A 26,239-nucleotide genomic window follows, 5' to 3' on the forward strand; every position below is an offset into this window, starting at 1 on the left:
TGACAAGCCCGACCACTGTAGTGTCGTCTGCAAACTTAACGATGGTGTTTGAGCCATGTACAGGTTTGCAGTCATGTGTGAAGAGGGAATATAGGAGGGGACTTAACACATAGTCCTTTGGGAGACCAGTGCTAAGGATGAGATTTGAGGATGTGAGCTTGCCTATTCTAACATGCTGGGGTCTGTTTGTGAGAAAGTCCAGTATCCAGTTGCAGAGGGAGGGGTCGATGCCAAGGTCACTGAGCTTGGTAATCAGTTTTGAAGGAATGATGGTGTTGAATGCCGAGCTAAAGTCAATGAACAGGAATCGTACGTATGTGTTGCTCTGATCCAGATGGTAGAGGGCAGGGTGTAGTGCTGTGGAGATTGCGTCATCCGTACTCCTGTTCTGACGATAGGCAAACTGGTAGGGGTCAAGTGTGGGTGGGAGGCATGATTTAAGCCGAGCCAGGACCAGCCTCTCGAAACACTTCATGATGGTCGATGTAAGTGCCACAGGTCGGTAGTCATTAAGGCTTGTTGGAGAGGCGTGCTTGGGAACAGGCACAATGGAGGTGTATTTGAAGCACGTGGGGACTTTTCCTTGGGCCAAGGACAGGTTAAAGATGTCAGTCAGGACTCTGGTCAGCTGCTCAGCACAAGAGCTGAGTACACGTCCGGGGATGCCATCGGGGCCAGCGGTGTTATGGAAATCTGAGACCCAACACTGTGGAGAGTACAAGTCAGAGTGATCAAAACAAATAAATGGTGAATCAGACAGAGTTGTCTTTCTGGTTATTTATTTGAAACTTCAAATACATAAGATACAATAAAAATAGACACAGGTCTCACAGAGTATAGAATAGTCTGCGCGAGTGTGCGCAGATATAATAGGAAAGCAAAGCTTATATACAAGAAAGAGTGGGAAGTTCAGAAATCTGTCTTCACACGGTCATATTGTTATTAGACACCTGTCCTTGAGCTGTAGATAGTATAACGGTTCTTGTGTGACTTTGTGTGAGTCTCAACCTAGTAGCCAAATTAGCTCTGTGGCCTTGAAGTGTGGCCTTGAAGTGCTTGGGAATAAACCCACAGTGGAGTATAAGAAGAAAACAGCACATCTCAGGAAATGATATAGGTGTTTTACAATGTGTTGAGAAGCATTTGGTTTAAGCATATAAGGATATAATAAAAATGTCCACTACATTCTCCCCTTTTGATCATACTTGATCAATAAAAAACAAAAACAAATGACAGGATAGACTGATATAACACATCAATGAATACACTCCATCGCTGGTTTGAGTAAACACATCACAAATATATCATAGAAAACTGGCTGTTTTTGTGGAGGACAGACTCCAATATAATGTAAGCCTAAGAGGAGGGTACTCGATTCACATGGATTATTTTGCAGTGTCGAAACCAGACTCTTCTGATTCTAGCTGGTCTATCTCACTGTGGCGCAAAGGATTGTCGTGTAATGGAATAGCAGTATACTGAACGAAAGCTGAGGATACCATGCTGGAAACGCACTTCTTCAGTATTGGGATAATCAAACAGGTACAACTGATTAATAGGCCGAAAATGATCGCCAGGGCAAATATGCAGAGGAACCATTCTATGATTGTCCAGGCTCTCCAGTAGTATCCGCACATTGCACACGGTTGCATTGTCGTCTTTCCAGGCAAGCCCTCATCACGAGGTGGGAATGCTCCATGGGGTGTGTGTGTGTATTCCCTCGGTCGATTTTGTGACACGGACAGTCAGACTCCGCACACCGGTAACACAAACGAGGAACCAGAGAGCATATGGAACCGCTCAGCTGGCACTCGCTCGTGACACCTTGTGTGTAGTGTGTTTTGGTGTATGTAGTGCAAGTGTGGTGCTGGTGGTGACTTGGACACGTCACTTGTTGTCGTCTGCTTCCGTTGGTGACTAGGACATGTCACTTGTTGTCGTCTGCTTCTACCGTTTCTCCTTTCCTGTGACTACGACCTTGCAGTGGCTGGCGTGGACCCACGTAGCTCTCTCGGCGTCCTTGACTCGCTGTCTGGGTGACGAGAAGCACCTGGTAGGGACCTTGCCAACGATTGGATTTCCAGCTCTTTCTCCGGAAATCCTTGACCAGCACGAAGTTGCCGGGTTGGAGATGGTGAAGTGGACCAGTGGCAGTCGCTAAAGTGGATGGCAGGTTAACACAATATGACAACATAGCATCCTCACACAAAGTTGTGGAGGGAAGAGGACATCCTGGAGCCTTAAGTCCAATCTGTGGAGGAGCCCCAAAAGGATTTCAAATGGGCTGAGTTGGCTCTGTGTTCGTTCCCGCATCCGCATGTACATCAGCACAATGGACAGAGCTTGTGTCCATGACAGACCTGTGTCTGCACAGCATTTTGCTAGTTTGTTTTTTATTGTGCCGTTCTCTCTTTCCAACCCACCCCCACTCTGTGGATGGTACGCACAATGCTTTCTGATGTCCATGCCCATGTATTCTCCTATCTGGGTAATGGCCTCATTAGCAAAATGTGAACCGTTGTTCTAATTCAAAGGTTTTCGCTAGAAATGTTGTCTGGTAGTCCCCATCTAGGAATGATTTCCCTCAGTAGTGCCTTTGCCACAGCATTTGCTGTCTGTGCTTTTACTGGGAAAGCTTCAACCCATTTGGACCACATGTCAACCACCACCAGACAGTGCTTCTTACCCTCTGATGGGCTAAGCTCAATGAAGTCCAGCATTAGGTGCTCAAATGGCCTGGTGGGAGGTGGATGTGCTCCGGGTCCTGTAACCTTTACTGGTCTACCAGAATTTTGCACAATGCAAATTAGGCATGCTTCACAGTGCTTTTGAGCTGTTACTGTGAACCCCCTTGTGAACCACTCCTGATTGATAGACTCTAACATCCTCCCTTTTGACACATGGTCTAACCCATGTGTCAACTTAGCAAAATGAGGGAAGAAATGTCTTGGGAGACATGGATTGGAATTTGGACCAACCCAGATGCTGGAGGTTGGGTCAAAAACAGCCCCAACAGCCTTCCACTGAGCCTTCTCAACTGGTGTAGCTAGCTGCTGCATGGAAGTCAGTGACGACATTTTGTCAGTGAAGGAGGACACAGGGATTTTAACAAATGAGTGTGCGTGAGGTGCGAGAGTAATCAGAGCAGCTGACTTTGCGGCTGAGTCAGCAGCTAAATTAGCGGACCCAATTTCTTAGGGAAACTGGGTCTGTACTGCTTGCGTGTGCGGCACATTTACAGACTGCAACTTCAGATGGGAGCAGAATGGCGTCTAGTAAGCCTGCAACCAGTACATGGTTAAGTACTGGTTTGCCATCAGATTTCAGAAATTGTCTACACTTCCAAATAGCCCCAAAATCGTGTACTACCCCAAAAGCATAGCGTGAGTCAGTGTAAATAGTCACGGTTTTGCCTTCTGCAAACGTGCAGTCTTCAGTTAGTGCGATGATTTCTGCTGCTTGTGCTGAGAGGTGACATGGAAGTGGTCCAGAACGGAGTACAGCAGAATCTGAAACAACAGAAAAACCCACCCGATTAGTGCCCCCTTGGTCGCGAGAGGCAGATTCATACAAAATCTCGTCAACATACAAAATGAGGTCAGCGTTGGTCAGAGGAACGTCTTTTAAGTCCGGTCTAGGTGTGCACACAATGAGACAGTCGTGTTCGTCACCGTCTTCAGGCAAAGGCATAAGAGGGTTCTTACACCTTTTCCAAAGTCAAATTCAAGCACTTTTCAAGCATTTTCAAGCATCTTACAGCTGTTGTAAATTACATATTTATATGCACATACTCAAATGATTATTTCCCTACCTCACATTAACTCAGATGTTCTTTATGATATAAACAACCAAATGTGTGTTTCGTGATAGCATTGTACACGAGGATGAAAAATTAAAGAAAATAAATCTAAGTTTAATATTAATATCAAAATGAGTGATCTGTACGTCTAAAAACGAATTCAGGCGACTTTTCACCTCCACTTAATTAAATGCATGGTTGCAAGATTAAAATGTTAGTTAATTGATTTAGATAAACAAGTTGCAACATTAATTTATAAGTTGTGTTGACGTAATAATGTTGGTAATTACATCAACTTAATATTGTGTGTCATTTGAACTCTGATTTCTGCATTAATTGATTTCAAACTAAATTCAAGTTGAAGTATTGTAATGCAATTGGCTTGATAACTTAATTGTTCTACACCTTGAGTTAAGGATTTCAAGTCCACTCCCACTTAAGATGCCTGGACAATTTCCCACAGTTAAGACAAATAGAAATATACAAAGGACATTTTAAGGTGAGTGTCATCTTTTGTCATTCAAATACAACTTGAAATTCAAACTCTCCTGATTGAAACATCATGTGTTAAAATAACCAACTGCAGTTCAAAAATAAAAAGTGAATTGCCTAATATTTTTGTTGTGGAATCAATTAATTTATTTCTTTAAAGGCAAAACATGGAAAAGCTAAGAGAAAAACCCTATTGAATACAATATTATTTGGAGCAACTTAATTTACAAATGGCTGTCAACTTAAAAATATCTGTCCATGTTCAACATGTGGTAATTAAGTATACACAACTTAAGATTACATTTAAATCATACGGTAAAACAAGTTGGAACGTTTGGAGTAATCAATTTAAAACTTGTGTTTATGCTACCAATTATTAAGTAAGTGGTAATTGAAAACACCTGATTGTAGAGGAAAAGCCTTCTCCCCTAACTCAAATAACTTTGTTGCTTTAACAAAATTTCATTAGAAGTTGTCTTAACTCAATAACCATCGATGCAACCTATTGCCTTGATTTTCTTTGTTAAGCCAAGCATTTGTTTTTAGAGTGTACGTAGACTGGGCCTCCCATATAACCTGGCTGAGCCGATATAAAAACAATCAGCCAAATAACATTTCAAAACATCATTGATTACTATTCTTTTAGGTACTTTTAGGATGGCAGTGAACATAAGTCAGAGGTACATGGTGTACTTTTACTCCACTACATGTATTTAATCCCTTTAGTTACTTCGCAGATGTGGATGAATGATGTGAAATCTAATCAAGTGTTAAATCAGATTTGAGTTCCGCCTGGAGTACATCCACAAGCTACCCTGCAGTATACAGAGTCATTCAAACTAGCTGCACCTTTACCAGCTTTGAGAACAGTTTAATGATCAATCATTATAAAACATATCATATATATTATTCTGAAATGGACCAATCTGCACAATGAATACTTTTACTGTCTTTAACTATATTTTGATGAGAATACTTTTCTACTTTTACTTGAGGAACATTTTGAATGCAGGACTTTTACTGTAACACTCTGTTACTTCTACTTTTACTCAAGTACAATATCTGAGTACTTATTCCACCTCTGGTAGTGTATTAGTCTGAATTGTAGCTACAAAATCACGCAGAGCTGCATAAAAATAGCCTCACAATGGTAACAAGTGGAAAATAATATTTACAAATGTGTACAATGATTTGTAGGTAATTTTGACTACTCAAGACACCTGACTTATACAAAGGAAGACTGTGTTCATTCTACAATTACATGGGATTAAAGCAACATGTAGTTTTACTTGTATAGTACTTCCATTTTGTATAAAAGACAGTTTGTTTTCATCTGTTTTCGAATAAACAAAGTATTGGCTTTCAGAATATTAAACTTGTTTTTCAGCAAATTCAGATGATAAATACAACTTTGAAGCTTGTAACGGCATAATTACAAGCAGAGAACGGACTAATGTAACATCACAGCAAGCATAACAACAGCCGTGTGTTATGAACACATACGCCAAAATGACATCATCTGTCGCTTAGTGACAGGTTTTGGCAGAGCAGCCAATGATGCAATATGCTTATCTGAAAGCGCTTTCCCCTCTCCTGAAATGACATGACTCAAAAATGTAACTGTTCTTTGTACATATTGGAGTTTAGACAAACTAGCCTTCTGGCCTTTGGCTGCGAGGTATTTTAACAAGGAAATGGTATCAGCTCCACACTGTTCTGCTGTGGGTGCGCAAATCATGAGGTCATCAAACTGGCCTTGTATGAGAGCGGTGCCTTTAGAAACTTGGAGAGAGACCAACCTTGTACACAATGCCTGGTTGTACACAGTAGCCTTGACACAAACGTGTGAATGTGTAAGGTTTACCCTTATATTCAAATGTTAACAAAATTGACTGTCTTGGTGTACAGGAACACTGAAAAATGCATTTGAGAGGTCTTATGACAGTAAAAAATGTTGCAGAGGCTGGAACTTGGGAAATAATCAGATAAGGAGTTGGGACGAGCGTGCATGCACAGCTGCATTTACAGCTCGTAAATCCTGGACAAATCTCCACTCGTCAGGAGGTTTTGTCTCTGATCTTTTTTACAGGAAACACTGGAGTGCGTACCGGAATCGTTACACGGAATAATGACCCCTTGTTTAAACAGAGAGGTAACACTGGCTGAATGCCATCAACAGCTTCACGTTTCAATGGGTACGGGGGTTGATTTGGACGGAACGTGGACATTAAACCTACGTCATATCTGTGAGCTGCCCAGAGTGAGTATGGCACATCTGAAAGCGCGGCAGGAAGCTCAGAGATATGAGAATTACCTCATCATCCTCAACCAACAGCAATGTGCGCAGAACAGCTACGTTCGTGCACATTTTCATCTTATCCACGTCACATGACATAGAGTACATGACATATTCTGTGTGTGTAGGTGCCCAATCAGTGACTGACTCCCAATCTTTAACGATTGGACCCAAATCCCTCTATCTATCAGTGGGGCCCCTGGCTAGTGAATTGTGTAGACCGTCCCTGGGATTTGACACAGTTTGTGTTGTGTGGGTGTGAGTGCAACAGGAACCAGCACTGCGCAGCAAACTCCAATACATAGTTTTAAACATGAGCTCATTATTCACACATTCCAACAGAAAAACTCTCATCATAGCATTTACACGGATCATCAACAACATTAGCAGTACAATGCAAATGAGAAGCCTCCATGAACACAGCAGGTGGAAAACCACGTTGATCAGTCAAACGCAAACAACGCCTGAGAATCAGGATATGTCAGCAGCCATTTGATACACATTCACCAGTTCTTTATCATCAAATGCCAGTTTTTAACCATCGTAGGAGATGGCTGCCGGACTTTAAGACCCTCATTTGTGGAAAAATGAGGTCTAAGCCGAACCGGAGAATAAGATCTCTGCCCAGTAAATTTATTAGGCAGACAGATGATAAAAGGAAACTGTTTGTGACTGATGTGGCAAATGGATGACTATCATCACCGTTATCTCCACTCTGAAGTGATACACAAACTTCTCCTTTACAGTCACCCCAGCCGCTCCTATTGAGTGAATAAATCTACCACTACATTTGCAATCAGGCAAATCTGCCCTTTTTACCACAGAATGTGTAGCCCCAGAATCAACCAAAAAATGGAACATCAACACCCATGACAGCCAAAGTCAGTGTGGGACATTTCTCAAATGCTGTTTCACTGTCATATTTCATATATATACCCTCTTTAACCACAGACATGTCTTCTACATTTCCAATTACTCAATAGCATGATGTGTTTGTGTGTGTGTCACTTCCCTGGTTAGATGCTGCTGGCCTGAATTTCCGTCTCGCTCAATCGGGCCCCTTCCTCCCCATCTGGTGTAGGTCAGTCTGATTGTGAATGATGGCCCCGTCCTTGCTGTCCCCCTCTGCCTCCACTGCCAGTGTTCTGTGAGCAGTCCCATAATCCAATGTTCAACACTGCAACACTTGAAACATCTTTCGTCAAATGAAGGTCTTGCTTCTCGTCTTCTGCCTCGGAAAACCTCTTCTGCCTCTCCCTCGGTAATGTGAGCGGCCAGCATTCTGCGTAGCTTGCGCTGTGTCTGTGAGTCCGTTGAGAAAGGCATTATCTGAGGTGTGTCCCCCATCGGGTTTGTTTATCCCGCTGTTGTCCCCATCTACTTGGGGCTGATGGAGGTGGACGAGCTTACGGGGAGTCTGTTGACTGCATGGCTGGGGCTTGTAGTGGTGGTGGAGGTGGTTGAGGTGGGCCAGCCGGATTGCCAGGGTTGTACCCCGGGGGAGGGAAAGGATACCCAGTCGAGGAGAGGTCATTCAGGCCTGCAATGGAAGGACATAGAGATGTCTGGGGTTTACATGGTTTTGGAAATAATTTATTTTCCTTCTTTTCTTCACATTCATCTTCAACCTTAATGTTTTCTTTAATGCCCAAGGACAACTGCCTTCTTTCACTCCCCAGTATTATAAACACTTTCTGTGAGTGTCCAGTTTTCTATAAGTCTTTTACTTTAACTTTATTGTTACCCTTCATTCCATCTTCATGTTCTTGTAATTTATTCTTTAGATTCTTGATTTTTAATTTACTCAAAAACCCTCCCTTTGGAAATCCGAACATTTCCGTCCAGATATTTAATTTAGACAGACTGTTTTCACCATTTCTGCTCGCATGACATCCACAATCGGACCCTCAGGAGGGTGTACAAGCCCCCTACTCTGCTTTGCGTTCCATAACAAAGTCTTTAAGTGTTTACTCTAAACACCCCGTGTTACCAAAACACTATTTTTCACCCGTCGGTGATGTGATATTTTGTTCCTCAGTACAAATCACACAAAGACTGATCGTAAACCCAGGCTACGATGGATATCCCAAATATCCTACTTTCGAGCAGTCCCTCTCATAAATGTCATGGAGTTTAATTACGTTTAACTTTAAACAATTTAGACACTGTACATCTCACCGAGTATTGAAAGCCTTTTGAGTTCGTTGGATCTCGTGAAGTCAATCGGTTCCACCCCCGGCGCTGGTCCTCTCGTCCCGTACGGTTTCTGTCGAGGTAGAGGAGGATCCGAGGATCCTGGAGCTAGCGACCACCAGCGTCCGTAGGTGTTCCCAATCGAACTTGCAGAGATCCTGCCGACAACGCCAATTGTTATGGAAATCTGAGACCCAACACCGTGGAGAGTACAAGTCAGAGTGATCAAAACAAATAAATGGTGAATCAGACAGAGTTGTCTTTCTGGTTATTTATTTGAAGCTTCAAATACATAAGATACAATAAATATAGACACGGGTCTCACAGAGTATAGAATAGTCTGCGCGAGTGTGCGCAGATATAATAGGAAAGCAAAGCTTATAAGAAAGAGTGGGAAGTTCAGAAATCTGTCTTCACACGGTCATATTGTTATTAGACACCTGTCCTTGAGCTGTAGATAGTATAACGGTTCTTGTGTGACTTTGTGTGAGTCTCAACCTAGTAGCCAAATCAGCTCTGTGGCCTTGAAGTGTGGCCTTGAAGTGCTTGGGAATAAACCCACAGTGGAGTATAAGAAGAAAACAGCACATCTCAGGAAATGATATAGGTGTTTTACAATGTGTTGAGAAGCATTTGGTTTAAGCATATAAGGATATAATAAACATTTCCACTGCAGCGGCCTTACGTGTGTTTGTCCTGCTCAGTTCAGCATGCACATCTGTGGTGGAGAGTGTGAGGGGCAGATGGTCTGCAGGGAGAGTGGCCCTAGTGGCTACCTCATGATTGACCCTGTCAAAACGAGCATACAAATAATTAAGCTCATCTGGAAGAGAGGGGTCAGTGGACGGGGGGGAGGCCCGGGTGGGTTTGAAGTCTGTGATGGTCTGTAACCCCTGCCACATGCGTCGGGGGTCAGAGGTGTTAAAGTGCTCCTCAATCTTTAGCTTGTGGCAGTGCTTCGCCCTTTTGATGCCCCGTTTTCACATGAACTGCTCTGCCTGATGAGCTAGCAGGAATGGCAGCTAAAGCTACAGGTGTTCCCCACTAAAGGGTCCGTGTGCCAACACAATAAGCAAGGTGAATTATGGTCCCACATGGTGTCACCACAATGTATTGATTTAAATTGACATGCATCCGCTAAGAAAAATAGTCCGTTGTTACCGTTTTTTAAACAGTCTGAATGAAACGGCAGCTCTCAGCTGTGTATTTACACAACTAATGGCCCATCAACCACAGCTCTCTCCCCCCCCCCCCCCCCCCCCTGATCTTTCTTCTCCAGCAGCTAAATGAACTGTAGGTTACTCTGAGTGACAAGCTTACAGTTAGACACAACACTGTCATTGCAAGTGACCCTCAGTTAGTTGACTTTCATGTTCAACTGCTAAATTCGTTACTGATAAAAAAGGGCTTCTACTGTACCTAATTACCTTAACACTAGAACAACCAGAGGTTATTGTATAGGCCTACCTAACACCGTCAAATCCCGCTATTAGAATGCAATCTTTAACAACATAGGGTGCTACATAACACACTTTCAGGAAAAGTCACGGACTGGGAGACTTTAATATTTTATTGAAAAAAAGTTACATTGCACACACACAACACACATCACACAAATTGACCCGATTGGCGGTTCTAGTGTTAAATAAACTCACTAATGAATGAAACCAGTTCAATACGCATTATTATTATTCTTATCATTCTTTATGAGCGCAGAAATAGTCTTAAAATTACACCTGTTTTTTAAATGAAATCTGACGGCAGGCAGTTAGCTCTGATCACCTATGATAAATGCGCCACACCTAATCGCTGGCCATTCAGCCACAGAGCTCCCTCTATACAAATCAAATTGTAGACGGTGTGAAAGCACCTATTGTTTTAAATAATGGTCAGAATGTGACCTGTGAGTCTTCTGAATTACCGTAGGACAGCACATTATAAACTAAAATGTTCAATCAATAAAGTAACATCTTATCTTAATAATATATTCATATTAATAATAGTAATAATAAATCATACAGTATGTGTCCGAAAGGGAGCAGGAGGAAGCAAACACAAAAATATACAAAACATATACTGCATATTAAAGCAAACGATTGTAAAGGTAAAAGTATGAGCATAACAAATAAAGAAGTGTAATGTAAACATTTACATTAATATTATGATTATTTAATATATGAAGACTATATATTATTGAATTACAAGATTATATATACTTTAGTTGATCTAAAATATTGATGTGTTTAAATGCTCTTCAAAACACAACTGCAAGTCCATGAAACTTGTCTTTCTGTATTTGTGAATGAAGCGCCATCTCCTGGTTAAAACCTGAAATTGAAAATCTGGCAACGCCCTCTTGGAAAATACTGGGAGGGCTTAACATTCCTCGATACTGGTCTTTGGCAGGTCGTAGGCAGGAAGCTGTAAGCTGGAGTCTGAAATGAGGTGCTACATCTGTATGGCCCGGAGGCCGGAGGTTCCCCACCCCTGTCTTAAACCCTTCGTTTTGCTTGATTCTGAGAAAGTGTTGCTTTATCTTAATGACACAAAGGTGATCCCATATTTATTTAGGCAACGTTTATTTCCAAATAAAAGTAGAAGACATTTATTTCGGGCTAAATTATGGCCCCACCCACTTTCCGGTGAAAACAAGGAATTAGAACGAAGCGAAAATGATTGTTTCTTCAAGTCGTAAAGCTGTTGAGTCCTATATTGCACGTCAAACAACAAATAAATCCCGAGTTACGGATTCTTCACTAGCTCTACAGAAAAAGGACAGTAAAATAAACGATCTGATTTAGAAATCACAGTTTCAGTGCAAACCTTCATGCCTGCCACTCTTACTGACCGGTCATCCATCCCCTACTGATTTAAATTAAACCGTAAAACAACGCCGGTCAATGATCTCCAATAACATGGTTTAATAGTTTGCCTGTCTGACCATCATAGCTGGGCTGCTTGTAGATCAAAAAGGCGTGGTATTAATTTATTGATGTGATTGCCATAAACGTCAGAGGCTGTATTTACAGCCATTCAAGTGACAGCAAGTGTTTTCACCCAAAAGGGGCATGGCCTTGCGTAGAGGGAAAGTACCTGGATGCGTTGCTCCCATCTATACACTGAGAGGTAACTACTAGAAGTCATCATTTAAGGGTTATTTTTCTAAATGTTCTTCCGGACCCCCCAAATATTGCTTGGTCACCAAGGATATAATAACCTCTGGTTCGACATGATTGGGCTGATAGATGACATTGAATACACCTGCGTCATAGATGGGGGGGGAGATCCTTCTTTACCAGGACCTCTTCAAATACCTTTACTAATAGCGGTGATAGTTTAGTTCACTTTTTATTTTTTATTTACTTGGATACCCATCAGGGCCTGGTGTTTTTCCGGGCTTAATTTTTTGAATTGCGTTATCAATCTCTGTTAGTTATTTTTCTTTCCTGTCCAGATTTGTCTGATTCATCTAAGGAGGGCATTTCAATTTAACTAAATAAGTCGTCGATTAATTATTTGGTACTTGTTTGGATTTCCTTTTAGTTTCAACAGCAGTATAAGATATCATTTACTCCTTTGCCTTTGCATATGCTTTCATGGTTTCCCATATTGTGAAATAGCTTATCTCAGAGGACTCATTGGTTTCGAGAAATACATCTACAGTGGGGCAAAAAAGTATTTAGTCAGCCACCAATTGTGCAAGTTCTCCCACTTAAAAAGATGAGAGAGGCCTATAGTTTTCATCCTGGGTACACTTCAACTATGAGAGACAGAATGGGGGGAAAGAATCCAGGAAATCACATTGTAGGATTTTTAATGAATTAATTGGTAAATTCCTCGGTAAAATAAGTATTTGGTCACCTACAAACAAACAAGATTTCTGGCTCTCACAGACCTGTAACTTCTTCTTTAAGAGCCTCCTCTGTCCTCCACTTGTTAACTGTATTAATGGCACCTGTTTTAACTCGTTATCAGTATAAAAGACACCTGTCCACAACCTCAAACAGTCACACTCCAAACTTCACTATGGCCAAGACCAAAGAGCTGTCAAAGGACACCAGAAACACAATTGTAGACCTGCACCAGGCTGGGAAGTCTGAATCTGCAATAGGTAAGCAGCTTGGTGTGAAGAAATCAACTGTGGGAGCAATTATTAGAAAATGGAAGACATACAAGACCACTGATAATCTCCCTCGATCTGGGGCTCCACGCAAGATCTCACCCCGTGGTGTCAAAATGATCACAAAAACGGTGAGCAAAAATCCCAGAACCACACGGGGGGACCTAGTCAATGACCTGCAGAGAGTTGCGACCAAAGTAACAAAGGATACCATCAGTAACACACTACGCCGCCAGGGACTCAAATCCTGCAGTGCCAGACGTGTCCCCCTGCTTAAGCCAGTACATGTCCAGGCCCGTCTGAAGTTTGCTAGAGAGCATTTAGATGATCCATAAGAGGATTGGGAGAATGTCATATGGTCAGATGAAACTAAAATATAACTTTTTGGTAAAAACTCAACTAGACGTGTTTGGAGGAGAAAGAATGCTGAGTTGCATCCAAAGAACACCATACCTACTGTGAAACATGGGGGTGGAAACATCATGCTTTGGGGCTGTTTTTCTGCAAAGGGACCAGGACGACTGATCCGTGTAAAGGAAAGAATGAATGGGGCCATGTATCGTGAGATTTTGAGTGACAACCTCCTTCCATCAGCAAGGGCATTGAAGATGAAACGTGGCTGGGTCTTTCAGCATGACAATGATCCCAAACACACTGCCCGGGCAACGATGGAGTGGCTTCGTAAGAAGCATTTCAAGGTCCTGGAGTGGCCTAGCCAGTCTCCAGATCTCAACCCCATAGAACATCTTTGGAGGGAGTTGAAAGTCTGTGTTGCCCAGCGACAGCCCCAAAACATCACTGCTCTAGAGGAGATCTGCATGGAGGAATGGGCCAAAATACCAGCAACAGTGTGTGAACACCTTGTGCAGACTTACAGAAAACGTTTGACCTCTGTCATTGCCAACAAAGGGTATATAACAAAGTATTGAAATTAACTTTTGTTATTGACCAAATACTTATTTTCCACCATAATTTGCATATAAATTCTTTACAAATCAGACAATGTGATTTTCTCGATTTTTTTTTCTTCTCATTTTGTCTCTCATAGTTGAGGTATACCTAGGATGAAAATTACAGGCCTCTCTCATCTTTTTAAGTGGGAGAACTTGCACAATTGGTGGCTGACTAAATACTTTTTTGCCCCACTGTATTTGTGCGTTTATAAAGTCAACAAAGTTTTTGTTTTGCAAGTAGTGTGGGTTAAGGCGCCATACACATTGGTGGAGTATATTTTCGGGAAAACGTAGCTTCAAAAGTACTGGGAAATGATCTGATAGGACTATACTGTTGTTCCCCACCTGTGTAATTATGGGCAATAGTTTTTGGTCTAATACAAAAGTAATACATTCTAGAGTAGGGTTGGTGTTCAAGCAATGTGTTGCTGATTTATTAAGCTCGTTGACCTTACTACTGGAACGATCCAGTACTGCATCTAGGACACAATTAAGGTCCCCTCTAATATTAAATCATGTGAGTGAAGTTCTGGCCACAGTGAACAAATATTCCTTAAAAGGTCTCCTGTCATGCAAAATGCACTTTTTGATGTCTTTTATACATAAATATGTGTCCCCGGTGTGTAAGGAAACTCACAAAGTGTCAGGAATTACCCTCCGTAAACCACATCTCTAAAAACGGGGGAACAATGGAGCTGATCCAGATTTGCTGCCAATATTACGTAATATCTGAAATGTGGGCTGGCTTTCCACTGTAAGAGTTGGTGTGGGCTGATAATTTATTCCGGCAAATTACTCAGACCTACTAATTGACCTAACCGAAGTTGTTGAGTATATGTACGTTTACTGCTTGGCTCAGATCCACCAACATCAGCAATATCTCACCTCTATTAACTCCTGAAGAACCAGGTTCAATTAACTGCTGTTTCAATTCAGACGACACGCTAAATCTGTTTAAGCGATCCAGAAGGATTTTGATATCAGTAAATGAGGTGTGGCCCTACCTAAGCGTGAGTGTGGCAGGGTGAAATCTTACCTTTGAAGCAGGAGAGGAGAGCACACATGTCTTTTAAGTTATCCCAGTCCAAAAGGTGGGATCAGTTTATTTGAAGAAAAATAGGTTCAAACTTATACAGGGTTTTTACCTTCTCTCTTTACAACATTATAATCATACTAAACATATCATGCTGTGATCATGTTCTAATATGAAACTTTAATTCACAGTTTTACATTTTTTACCATAATTTTCATTTCAACTGCCCAATTCAGTTGTGACATTTAAATCTCCCGATAGAATTTAGAGGCATTTCCTCATAAAAGACCGGTGATAATAAAAAGCACATTCAAACTTTCATTCACCAAATCAATTCACATCAATTCCATACCTTTTTTCTAACACAGGTGGCGGGTACTAACATTCACAAACACATACCTATCTCCCGCAGGTATATGGAGGAAGATCCTCACAGGTGGCGGTTACTAATACTCACAAACACACTCCTATCCGACACAGATGGCGGGTACTAACATTCACAAACACATACCTATTCTCCCGCATGTATTCGGGGGAAGATCCTCACAGGTGGCGGTTACTAATACTCACAAACACATCTCAATTCATTCCACTCATTCAACCCAGTAATTCAAGAGATATTTACCAAGTTTTGAGAGAATCTTACAGAGAGCAAAAACCCAGCTCTGAGGGACAGAGCTTACAGAGAGAGAGCATACCAGGGGAACCCCCCCCCCCCCTCTCTCTCGCTCTCTCCCAAAAAGAAAGTTCCTATCCATCCGCCAGAGTCTTTATGCTCGAAAACAGGATAGAACAACCTAAGACACCTCCTCCATACCCATATTTGTGGAAACTGGGCATGGCCTCTGATGTACAGGACTGGACATGACCAGACATATTCTATTGGCTATGGCATAAGACACACCATGTTTGTGTAAAAAGGACATGACCCCTACTCTGCAGGACTTGCAGGGGTTCTCGGCTATGACATAACCAACCTTTTTGAGGCCTCAATGTATTTCTCCTTAAGTCAGGAGCCCCCCTCCCTGTGTACTGCTGTGAGGGGAGAGGGAAGAAACTGCCTCGTCTCTTATCAGTGACACCCATTAATCATAATAGGCCTCACACTCAATTTAACAAACCACTTGTGTTTTGTTTATACTGTACATTTAGAACATCATAAAATATGAAGCATTTTCATTGTGGGTTATACAAGAATATAATTGATTATATATGATTAAAATGAACTTTCGTTTTAAGTATTCATCCTAATATGAAGATCTCAACAACACCCAGGGTCCTATCAGAAACATCCTATCAGAAACAATGCGCAACGTGTTTTGGACGAAATATGGTCTGTGGGTGAGCTGTTTGGTATTTTGGGCAAAACACTTCAGAGACTTGTTTTGTATAGATATGGCCCTATAAGATAAGATAAAATGCAACTTTATTGTCATATAGTAACATACTAGTAACAAAACTAGTTCCCTCCTCACCTCATACCTGAAAGACCGTACCTACAGGGTGACTTGGAGAGGGTCTGAGTCCGAGCCTTGTCAATTAACTACGGGGGTCCCTCAGGGCTCTGTTCTTGGTCCCCTCCTCTTCTCCCTGTACACAAACTCGCTCGGATCAGTCATTAGCCCGCATGGTTTTTCTTACCACTGCTACGCTGACGACACCCAATTAATTCTGTCCTTTCCCCGCTCAGAGACCCAGGTCGTCGCACGCATCTCTGCTTGTCTAGCTGACATCTCTCAGTGGATGTCTGCTCACCACCTCAAGCTCAACCTTGACAAGACTGAGCTGCTCTTCCTCCCGGGAAAAGATTGTCCAACTCTTGACCTGACAATCAACATCGGCACCTCAGTTGTTTCCCTGACTCAGACTGCAAGGAATCTGGGTGTGACCCTAGATAACAACCTGTCCTTCACTGCAAACATCGCTGCTACAACCCGTTGCTGCAGATACACGCTTTACAACATCAGGAAGATACGTCCCCAGCTGACTCAGAAAGCGACTCAGGTTCTGGTCCAGGCTCTCGTCATCTCACGCCTAGACTACTGCAAACTCCCTCCTGGCTGGTCTACCTGCATGTGCCATCCGACCTCTGCAGCTCATCCAGAATGCAGCGGCTCGTCTGGTTTTCAACCTTCCTAAATTCTCCCACACCACTCCGCTCCTCCGCTCCCTTCACTGGCTTCCGGTAACTGCTAGAATCCACTTCAAGACACTGGTACTTGCTTACCATGCTGCAAATGGATCTGGCCCTTCCTACATCCAGGACATGGTTAAACCGTACACCCCAGCGCGTGCACTACGCTCTGCATCAGCCAAACGACTCGTTTGCGCCCTCGCTGCGAGGGGGACCCAAGTTCCCATCGGCGAAAACACGTGGGTTTGCTGTCCTGGCTCCAAGATGGTGGAATGAGCTCCCCATTGACATCAGGACGGCAGATAGCTTGCACATCTTCCGGCGCAAACTGAAAACTCATCTCTTTCGACTCCACTTCGAGCGTTAGAACTATTAACGAAGCACTTTTATACTAATAAAGGACTGGCTTACCTAAAGCCAGTTGAGTAGCACTTGAAATGTTTGGCTCTATGAAACCTGATGTACTTATATGATTCTGTTTTCTTCAAGGTTGTGTCTTCCTGGTCGAATGTACTTATTGTAAGTCGCTTTGGATAAAAGCGTCAGCTAAATGCAATGTAATGTAATGTAATGTAAAAACGGTTTCTCTGCATTTGACCCATCCTAGTGTTAGGAGCAGTGGGCTGCCATTATGTACGGCGCCCGGAAATATATTGTTCAAATAAAGCATAATAGGTGAGCTTTAACACAAATATTTTTATTTGTTTTCATACCTCAGCCTGTCCTCCTACAAAAAACGACCATATAGGCCGATTGTTCATGCACTTATTACGACCCAGAGACACGTTTTAAAGTGTATGTTGTTTCTTACACGACCACTAGAGGTGCTCTGGTCGTGTAAGAAACAACATGCTCCCGGCCCGTTCATTGCAAACGCTCCGGAGCGACGTTTATTCACAAATAACCCTCTCTGGAAAATCCTAAATTGTGGAATAGTTTGGCCATTAAAATGCTTTTTGATTCGATTTCTGGTGAGAAGTGTATATTGTACTCTTAGAATCCACGTCCAGTGGATGTGTAGGATCTATAGTTTGATAGATATTACGAAGATGATCTGAGATCTCGTCAGGATAACGTGTATGTAGATTCCATGTAAAGTTAGCGTGGGTGAAAACAGTTTTTCGGGTCTCGAAGTTTTCATAATAAAACCGGATATATTCCCCTCACTGTCAAATGATTACACAGTGATATCTGCATTACTCATCCACTAACAAACATCAGTTTATCCTTGTTAATTACACAATATTGATTGGTTTAAATGGTGTACAATGCTTTTGTGTTTTTAACCTTCGATTCAGAGAAACAAATAGTTTTTTGGGAGTTTAGACACTACAGTTTCCGAAGACACTACACTACCCAGAATCCCCAGCTATCGTTTGGGACTACAATATCCGCCTTGCTTTAAAAACCCTGTGATTAGTCATCAAGCCCTGTGATTGGATGTTAGAGTGGCAGTGCGACAAGGTTACGCTGAGCGTCAAACAGCTCTATGAAATGGAATGGAACCACGGCAGACTATCCAAAACTGGAATTGGACGGGTCCAGCCCCCGTCTCTTTATAAGACGTTTTCGTATTTCCCACAATTAGAAGTTGCCAGTATTAATCTGTGTACACCCTGGAGGTTTAGGGGATACAAAACACAGTGGTGTTATCACATTTAAAACATATAATTAATACATGGGTGAATTAATATACCCACATGACACCTAAGTTCAGAAGAGCTTTATTTAACAGCTGGTCTTATGTCTGTGACCCCTCCTGTTGGTAATTGATAAGCCTGAAACATGCACTTGTCAAGGTTCAGAGGCACATTTTGCACATATGGCAGTAGCCATCGATCATCTTAACATAAGATACTTTATTGATCCCAAGTTGGGAAATGTTTTTGTTACAGCAGCATGTACTACTTTGTAATTCTATTCCACTACAATTCAGAGGTTAACCTGGTATTTTTACTCTACTACATTTATTTTAGTTACTTTGCAGATTCTGATTAATGATGTGAAATATAAACAACCCTTAAATCAGACTTTAGTTACACCTGACTCAAATTCAGGGAAGGTGATTGTCAAGTGCCAAAATAAACTATGCAATATATTGGACGTTCAGTACTTTGTCAGACTTCATATTTATCTGTGGATAACCCCAACGTTTTTTTCTTATTCAAAAGAAGACCTTGACTTAAAGTATTCTTTAATGTTTAAATAAAGCCTTATTAGTTTGTCTGTTTTGCACATCCTCCTGTTAATATATTTGGATGTCCTGCACTAAACTGTTTTATTGTAGCGATCACTACAGTATCTTCTTGATACTTTCTATTCTATATTTCTATCATGCCTTCTACTTTCCCCCAATTTTGTATGTAGGCTACTCTTAATATTTAAATGTTTTCATCAAATAAAACTCATTCAACCACAAAATTCAATAACGTGCTTTAACCACTAGGCGGCACGGGTTAAAAAACCAGTGGTGTAGTTAATAAAACATAATAATATCAAACATAATATGACTATTAACTTCATTGTGAAATTAAAACAGAACGGTAAAGGAAAATACAGTTTGGCGGCATTTCTTACAGTTTGTCAAAAGGTCTTCTGATCAGGGCTCTATAAATACATATCTACGGCAGATATGTAATATTTAATGCAGCAGAACTGTGTATTACAATGCCGTCATGTGATGACTTCCAAAAAGAAAAGCAAGAACACTCGGCATAAAGTATTATTTTATGTTTTAAAAATGTTTTTCCGATTTCATATCACATAAACACCATATCCCGACATGCATTGCAGCTAAAACAATGGATATTTTCATCAAAACCTCTGAAAAAAGAAAGCTGTCTCTCAGAATCGAAAGAGAAAAACCTATGGGAAAAACACAAAAGCATTGTACACAATTTAAACCGATAAATGTCGTATAATTAACAAGGATAAACTGATGTTTTTTAGTTGATGAGTACTGCAGATATCACTGTTAAATCATTTGATCATTGGTTTTATTATGAAAACGTTGAGACCGGAAATACTGTTTTCAACCCGTAACTTTACATGGAGGCTGCCGCATACCTCAAATCATCTTCGTAATATCCATCAAACTATAGATCCTACATATCGACTGGACGTGGATTCTAAAAGTACAATATACACTTCTCGCTAGAAATCTAATCAAAAAGCGTTTTAATGGCCAAACTATCCTACAATTTAGGATTTTACAGAGAGGGTTATTTGTGAATAAACAACCATCTGTAACGTTTGCATTCAACGGGAGCACTAGAGGGCGAACACTTTAAAACATAATTATAGAATGTATTAAGCGCTTGAACAAACGACATATTTGGTCGTAATAAGGGCCTGAACAATCGGCCCATTTGGTCGTATGAGTTGGAGGACTTGTTGGAATACCTAATCCACTACTCCCGCCCGTTTTAGGAACATAGCAGTGGGTGATTATTGGATGTATAATTGCAAATAAAACATTTTAAGGATCTATTTTACACTCACATCTGTTTTTGCTCTAAATATGACTGTTATTACAACAAAGCATAATATAAATGAATAGAATAAATGTCTCAAGGAAAGGCATTTTTTAGTTTGTTGATCTACTATATTTCATGAGAATATTTATGTAAAACACTGACAATTATTTCTTTTTTGTAAAGGATATGATGACTTCCATAAAAGTTCAGGTGAGCAAATCTACCAAAGACGCCTTTTCAGGCCAAAACACAGCCTCTATCAAGGATCAAACTTTTGAAATTCTATCGGACAGAGACGGCATGGAAGATGCAATTACAAAATAAACGATATCTTTGCAACAATCTAAAACATTTGCAGACCGGCATCTAATTGAGGATATAAAGAAGCAGATGCAGACAGAACTTCAAGAAAAAACAATAATGGATGAAGAAAAGACAAAACTTGCAATACGTGTAGGAAACGAAAGGGAAGTGAAGAACCAGATGTGCAAACTCAAGAATAGAGAGGAGGAAATAAGGGAGCAAATAAAGTTTGCTATGGAAAACATGGAGGAAGAAAGTCAAGAGATTAAAAAGCTTATTATATATATAAATGACCTGCAGAGCCAGAAACCAGAGACTGAAAATTGGTTACGAATTACAGGCAGGGAAAGCACCACAGATGAGATCGTCAAATTTGAAGTAAAAGTTCAAAAACAGGAGAACGGCAAAGGGGTGGAAAAAGAAGTTGTTAATAATGTTCATGAGCAAAAACAAAGTCTGGATTCAACACAATATATGCAGACCAATACTGATAAGATAAAGGAAGGGTTTGGTACAAAGGACACAGGAAGTGATGATATTCAAAGATTTATAAAACACAAAAAAACATTAGACTAGTTAACCTAGATCTTGACAACCAAGCTGAAGAAAGCCATATCAACCAAGATCATAAGGATAAAGACGGCACAATTGAAGGATTGCTACAAGAACTGAAAAGATTCCAAGAGCTTTTAAAAATGGTACAAATAGCAATAAGGCAAAGAGAAATGCATCTGAAAGAAGAAATCAGCAACATGAAATCAAGGAAAACTACAGCAAAAATACAGGAAAGAAAACTGGATCAGAGGTTAGAGAAAATGATGAGAGACCGAGATGAATTTGAAGTTTTAAAAATAAAAACACAGAAACAAACTGAAGTTAGAAGAAAACTAGCTAAAGTTAAGGGCACCATAGAGAAAGTCGCAGCTAGGACTAGACAGAAAAGTCAGGACATAGATATTGTTAGGAAGGAGACATGCTTTCAACACTGAATTCAGGCAGCAAGAGGACAGAGAATTTCCCTTGGAAAGTATTGAGACACTGAAGGGAGACAAAAATAAACATGACAGAATGGAAACAGACACACACATGGACAACATGCCAGAGAAAATAATGGGTAAGGATATTGAGGAAATGAAACATGACATCATTAGACTTATATCAGAACAGGAGAAACGTGAGAAAGAAATGAAACTGACACTGGATCAGAAAAACTGTGAAATTGAAAAACTGAAAGAGTCTGTAACTGAACAAGTGAAACTAGAGACTGAAAGTAAAGAGATTGAGATCCTCAAACAACGGATTCAAGTTGAGAGGGAGAGTGTGATAATAGAAAGAGAGCAAGCTGAGGCAGAATCATATGAAATTAACTGTTTAAGGGAGAGTATAAAAAGAGAGAAACAGAAGCTTGTTGACAGAACAAAAACTACCAAAAGAGAAATAAGAGAAATGGAGATTCTGAGGTCAGAGCTGGAAATAAAGAAAAAAGAAAGTGACCAGATATTTAGAAGAAATATGCAGAAAAAGTGGAATCTCATACAAAGAGAAAAGGGAGAATTGAGAAGAGAGACCAAAAAGATGAGAAGAGAATTAGACCAAAGACTGGAAGAAATCAAGAGAGAGAGGTATGAGTCAGAAATATTCTGGATAAAACTGCAACGGCAGAAGGATGAGATGGCTGAGGAAAAGCAGAGAGTCAAAGAACAAACCACTGATAAAGGAAAAGTAGAGAGTCAAAGAACAAACCACTGATAAAGGAAAAGCAGAGAGTCAAAGAACAAACCACTGATAAAGGAAAAGCAGAGAGTCAAAGAACAAACCACTGATAAAGGAAAAGCAGAAAGTCAAAGAACAAACCACTGATAAAGGAAAAGCAGAGAGTCAAAGAACAAACCACTGATAAAGGAAAAGCAGAGAGTCAAAGAACAAACCACTGATAAAGGAAAAGCAGAGAGTCAAAGAACAAACCACTGATAAAGGAAAAGCAGAGAGTCAAAGAACAAACCACTGATAAAGGAAAAGCAGAGAGTCAAAGAACAAACCACTGATAAAGGAAAAGCAGAGATGGATGAAATGGTCAGCATGAAAGACAGTATCCAAAAACAAAAAGAGGGGCTTGAAATCCGACTAGAAGAAGTTAAGAGAGAAAAAAGGGAGGTTGAAGCGTTGAAGTGTGAGTTGGAGAACAAAATAACTGAAAATCAACAGATGATTCGACGAAGCATTCAAAAAGAGCAGGATGTAAAAAATGTGTTGGCTCAGCTCGAAGAAGAAAAACATGCTTTCAAGAGGGAGGTACAGAAGAGGAGAAAAGAGCTTGACCAGCGATTGGAGAGAATACACAGAAAGAGGGATGAACTGGAGATCATGCAACTGAAGCTGCAGAGAGAAAGCGAACAGAGCAAAGGTGGAGCTGTAGTCTCCAGCATGGCCACAGCACCACAAGTTCAAAATTCAATTCAAAAGCACTGGGAGCTAATTCAGAAAAGTATTGAGAAAAAACTGATTGAAGAATGGAATGGAGAAGTGACAGATGAAAACCAGCACATAGTGGACCAGGCGGAAAAAAACATAACCCAGAGAAGAGAAGACGTAGGAAATATCAAGATTGGGATTAAAAGACAGAAAAAAAGAATATGTGCTTTAAAGAGCATGAAAAAAAAGCAAAGACATTTGGAGCAGGAGGAGGTGAGTATCATACAAGAGAGAAAGGAAGAGCTAGGGGAAGAGGATCTCAGAACTGAGGCATTGATGGTCAAAGATGAAGGCCAGAGAGAGAAAAAAAAAAGAGAGAAATTAAAAGGCCGAATAATGATATTGTAAATCAGAAAAGACAAAAAATCCCGAAAACTTCAAATCTTCAAAAGGAACAAATTGAGCCGGAAAAGAAAAAATAACTGGAATTGGATGAAGAGGGGAACAATTGTGCAAATGAAATCGAGCTTCTAAAAAAACAAGCACTGATAAGAAATTCAAATATGGAGGGTGAAAATGTGACAAAGCAGAGTAATCTAAACCTTGCTGAAAAACATTTAGATTAAAAAAAACTAGATGAAGAGCTGAAGAAAGAAAGAGAGGACCTGGATAGAGAGAGTGAGGTGATGAACAAAGAGAACCTGGACTTTGATTTGATCAGGTCGGACATCCTGAAACAAAGGGACATGTTGGAACAACAGAGACAAGATATTAAAGAAGAAACAGAGACATTTGAAATCACAAAGACTGATCTTCAAGTGTTGAAAGAACATGAACGAATTCAGTTTGATGAGATTAACAAAGAGAAAGAACTACTGGCTCAAATCAAGACAACCATTGAGAGTGAGATGGAATTGTTAAGTGAAAAAAGGAGGATGGAAGGAGAACTTTCTGATACGAAAACAAAAGAGGACTGGCTTATCAGGTCCGTAGGAGGTATAAGAGTACAACTCAAACACCTTAATCAAGTGAGCAATGAAGTCTTTACAAAGAATATTGAGGTGTTAGGGCAGAAATATATTGACATGCTCCAATTAAACTTACTATTGGAACACAAGTTTAAGGAATTTGATAAAAAGAGAAAGGAGATTACTAATTATTATGATCTGATACAAACAGATAAAAACAACATTGTGAAAGTGAAATTTGACAAGGTTGTACAAACAGAGGTGGCATGGCAAAAATTGCATGAGCAAGAGCCATGTGTTGAGAAACAGGTTTTGAATAAACGTGAAGACTTTAAATGTCATGTTGTTATGCAGCCAGATTTCACAATCCAGACTGAAACAATTGATCAGCAGAAGTTCAAAGGAGATAAACATGATCTTAAAATAAAAAATAAATACTTGAAAACGGATATCGATGTTCTAGTGATGGATAAAGAATATGAAAAAAATAAACAACTATCAGCTTCAGAACAAGATTATTTTACAGACAAGAAAAGATCAAAAAGGGATTGTTTGCGAAAGATCTGGAAGGACACTAAAATGGAACGAAAGGAGATCTATCAAATGAAGATCATGAGCCATGAAATGAGAAATAACCTAGAGAAAAGACTAAAGTTGATCAACGAGTTTGTGAGGAGGCCATGGTTACAAGAAAATGAATCATTGGAGAAGGAGCTCAAACAAGAACTAGGTAAGGACATGACATCCCAAAGTGACTGGAAGATAGACCGCACAATGCTTGATTTAAGACACACACAGCTCCAACAACTTAAAGCTCAAAAGCTCACTAAAATTGTCAAACTCTCTGACAAAGAAAAAGTGTTGAGGCCAAAGAGAACTACCAACAATGATCAAACATTAAAGGTCAATGTAACCACAGAGGACGTACAGGTAAAAAAAGGAGAAGCTTCTGCAACAATGTATAAAGAACAGACAAAAGTAGGAGAGAAGAAGGCAGCTCCAGAGACTTCCAGTGGACTCCTCAGTCAGCTGCAGCAATACTACCGATGCTGCTGCCACTGCTGCTGCAAGCAAGTCTGCCAGGAGTAACACTGAGAGACACGTCTGTGTTTCTGTCATGATAACTTAAATGTAGATAGCATGATATATTATTTATACTTTTCTTACTTTTGCCGTAACACAAGGATGAAACCTGAATATTTGTTACATTGGCTGCCAGCAGTTCTGGTCTAGCAGTCCAGATAGAGAAGACATTGAAAATGACGGCTTGACGTTTCCATATATATAACAATGACTTAAGCGAGATTAAACTACTCGTTCAACCCTTTTAAAACCATTATATACACCAGGGGTACTCAAATACAAATCTTAAAGGTCCAAAATAAATGTTTCAATAAGACAAAGGTCCGTTTATTACGGTCATTCAAACTTTTAAACAATTGTAACAAGATTCTTAACACGAGGTTGCAAAAACTAAAATAATCTGTATGCAGCAGTTTTCATTGTTATTGTGTCTGTGCTTGATCCCTCAGAGTCGCAGTGTAAGAGCTGCACAGTTATGAATAAAGGCAGCTGCACCCTCTTTCATTCAGCATTCCCATTAGTGCTTTATAAATGTCTTGCCCCCCCCCCCCCCACCCCCTTGTGTGTCCACTGAGGTTCGTCAGGCCCAACACATCTTCAACAAACTCCCCCTTTGCCTCATCATAAAAACTCACAAACACCAGCAACTGAGCATTGTCAGTGGTGTCAGTGGACTCACCCACAGCTAAGGAAATGCACTGTGCATTTTTTATTCCATCACAAAGCTGATGAATCAAATCACCAGCCAGTGTTTATGTTCTTCTGGTTGCTGTGGAATCTGAGAGGGGGATTTGCTTGACCTGTTATTTCCTCTTTGTGTTTGCCTTCAACATGGTCTCCATCACTTCAGTCATGCATTCTTTTATACTTCAGTTATTATCCAGTGGAAAGTCCTTACCTACTGGTCTAGTTAAATCAAAGTGGTTATTTTTTTTTGGCTGGGCAGTGTAGTTTTACACACCGTCTTATTTGACTTT

General features: G+C 40.6%; 1 protein-coding gene across 1 annotated transcript in view; it reads left to right on the top strand.

Annotated features, from left to right (window-relative positions):
* LOC117544502 (uncharacterized protein PF11_0207-like) overlaps positions 1-25,668 on the top strand; it is a 38,539-nt gene extending 12,871 nt beyond the window's left edge. Inside the window, exon 3 of the mRNA XM_034213622.1 lies at positions 20,680-25,668. Within this exon, the coding sequence (XP_034069513.1) occupies positions 23,898-25,268 (1,371 nt within the window). The 5' untranslated portion in view covers positions 20,680-23,897 and the 3' untranslated portion in view covers positions 25,269-25,668. The remainder of the gene's footprint in view (positions 1-20,679) is intronic.
* The last annotated feature ends 571 nt before the right edge of the window (positions 25,669-26,239 follow it).

Source organism: Gymnodraco acuticeps, unplaced genomic scaffold, assembly GCF_902827175.1.
Source record: "Gymnodraco acuticeps unplaced genomic scaffold, fGymAcu1.1, whole genome shotgun sequence".
Taxonomy (NCBI): domain Eukaryota; kingdom Metazoa; phylum Chordata; class Actinopteri; order Perciformes; family Bathydraconidae; genus Gymnodraco; species Gymnodraco acuticeps.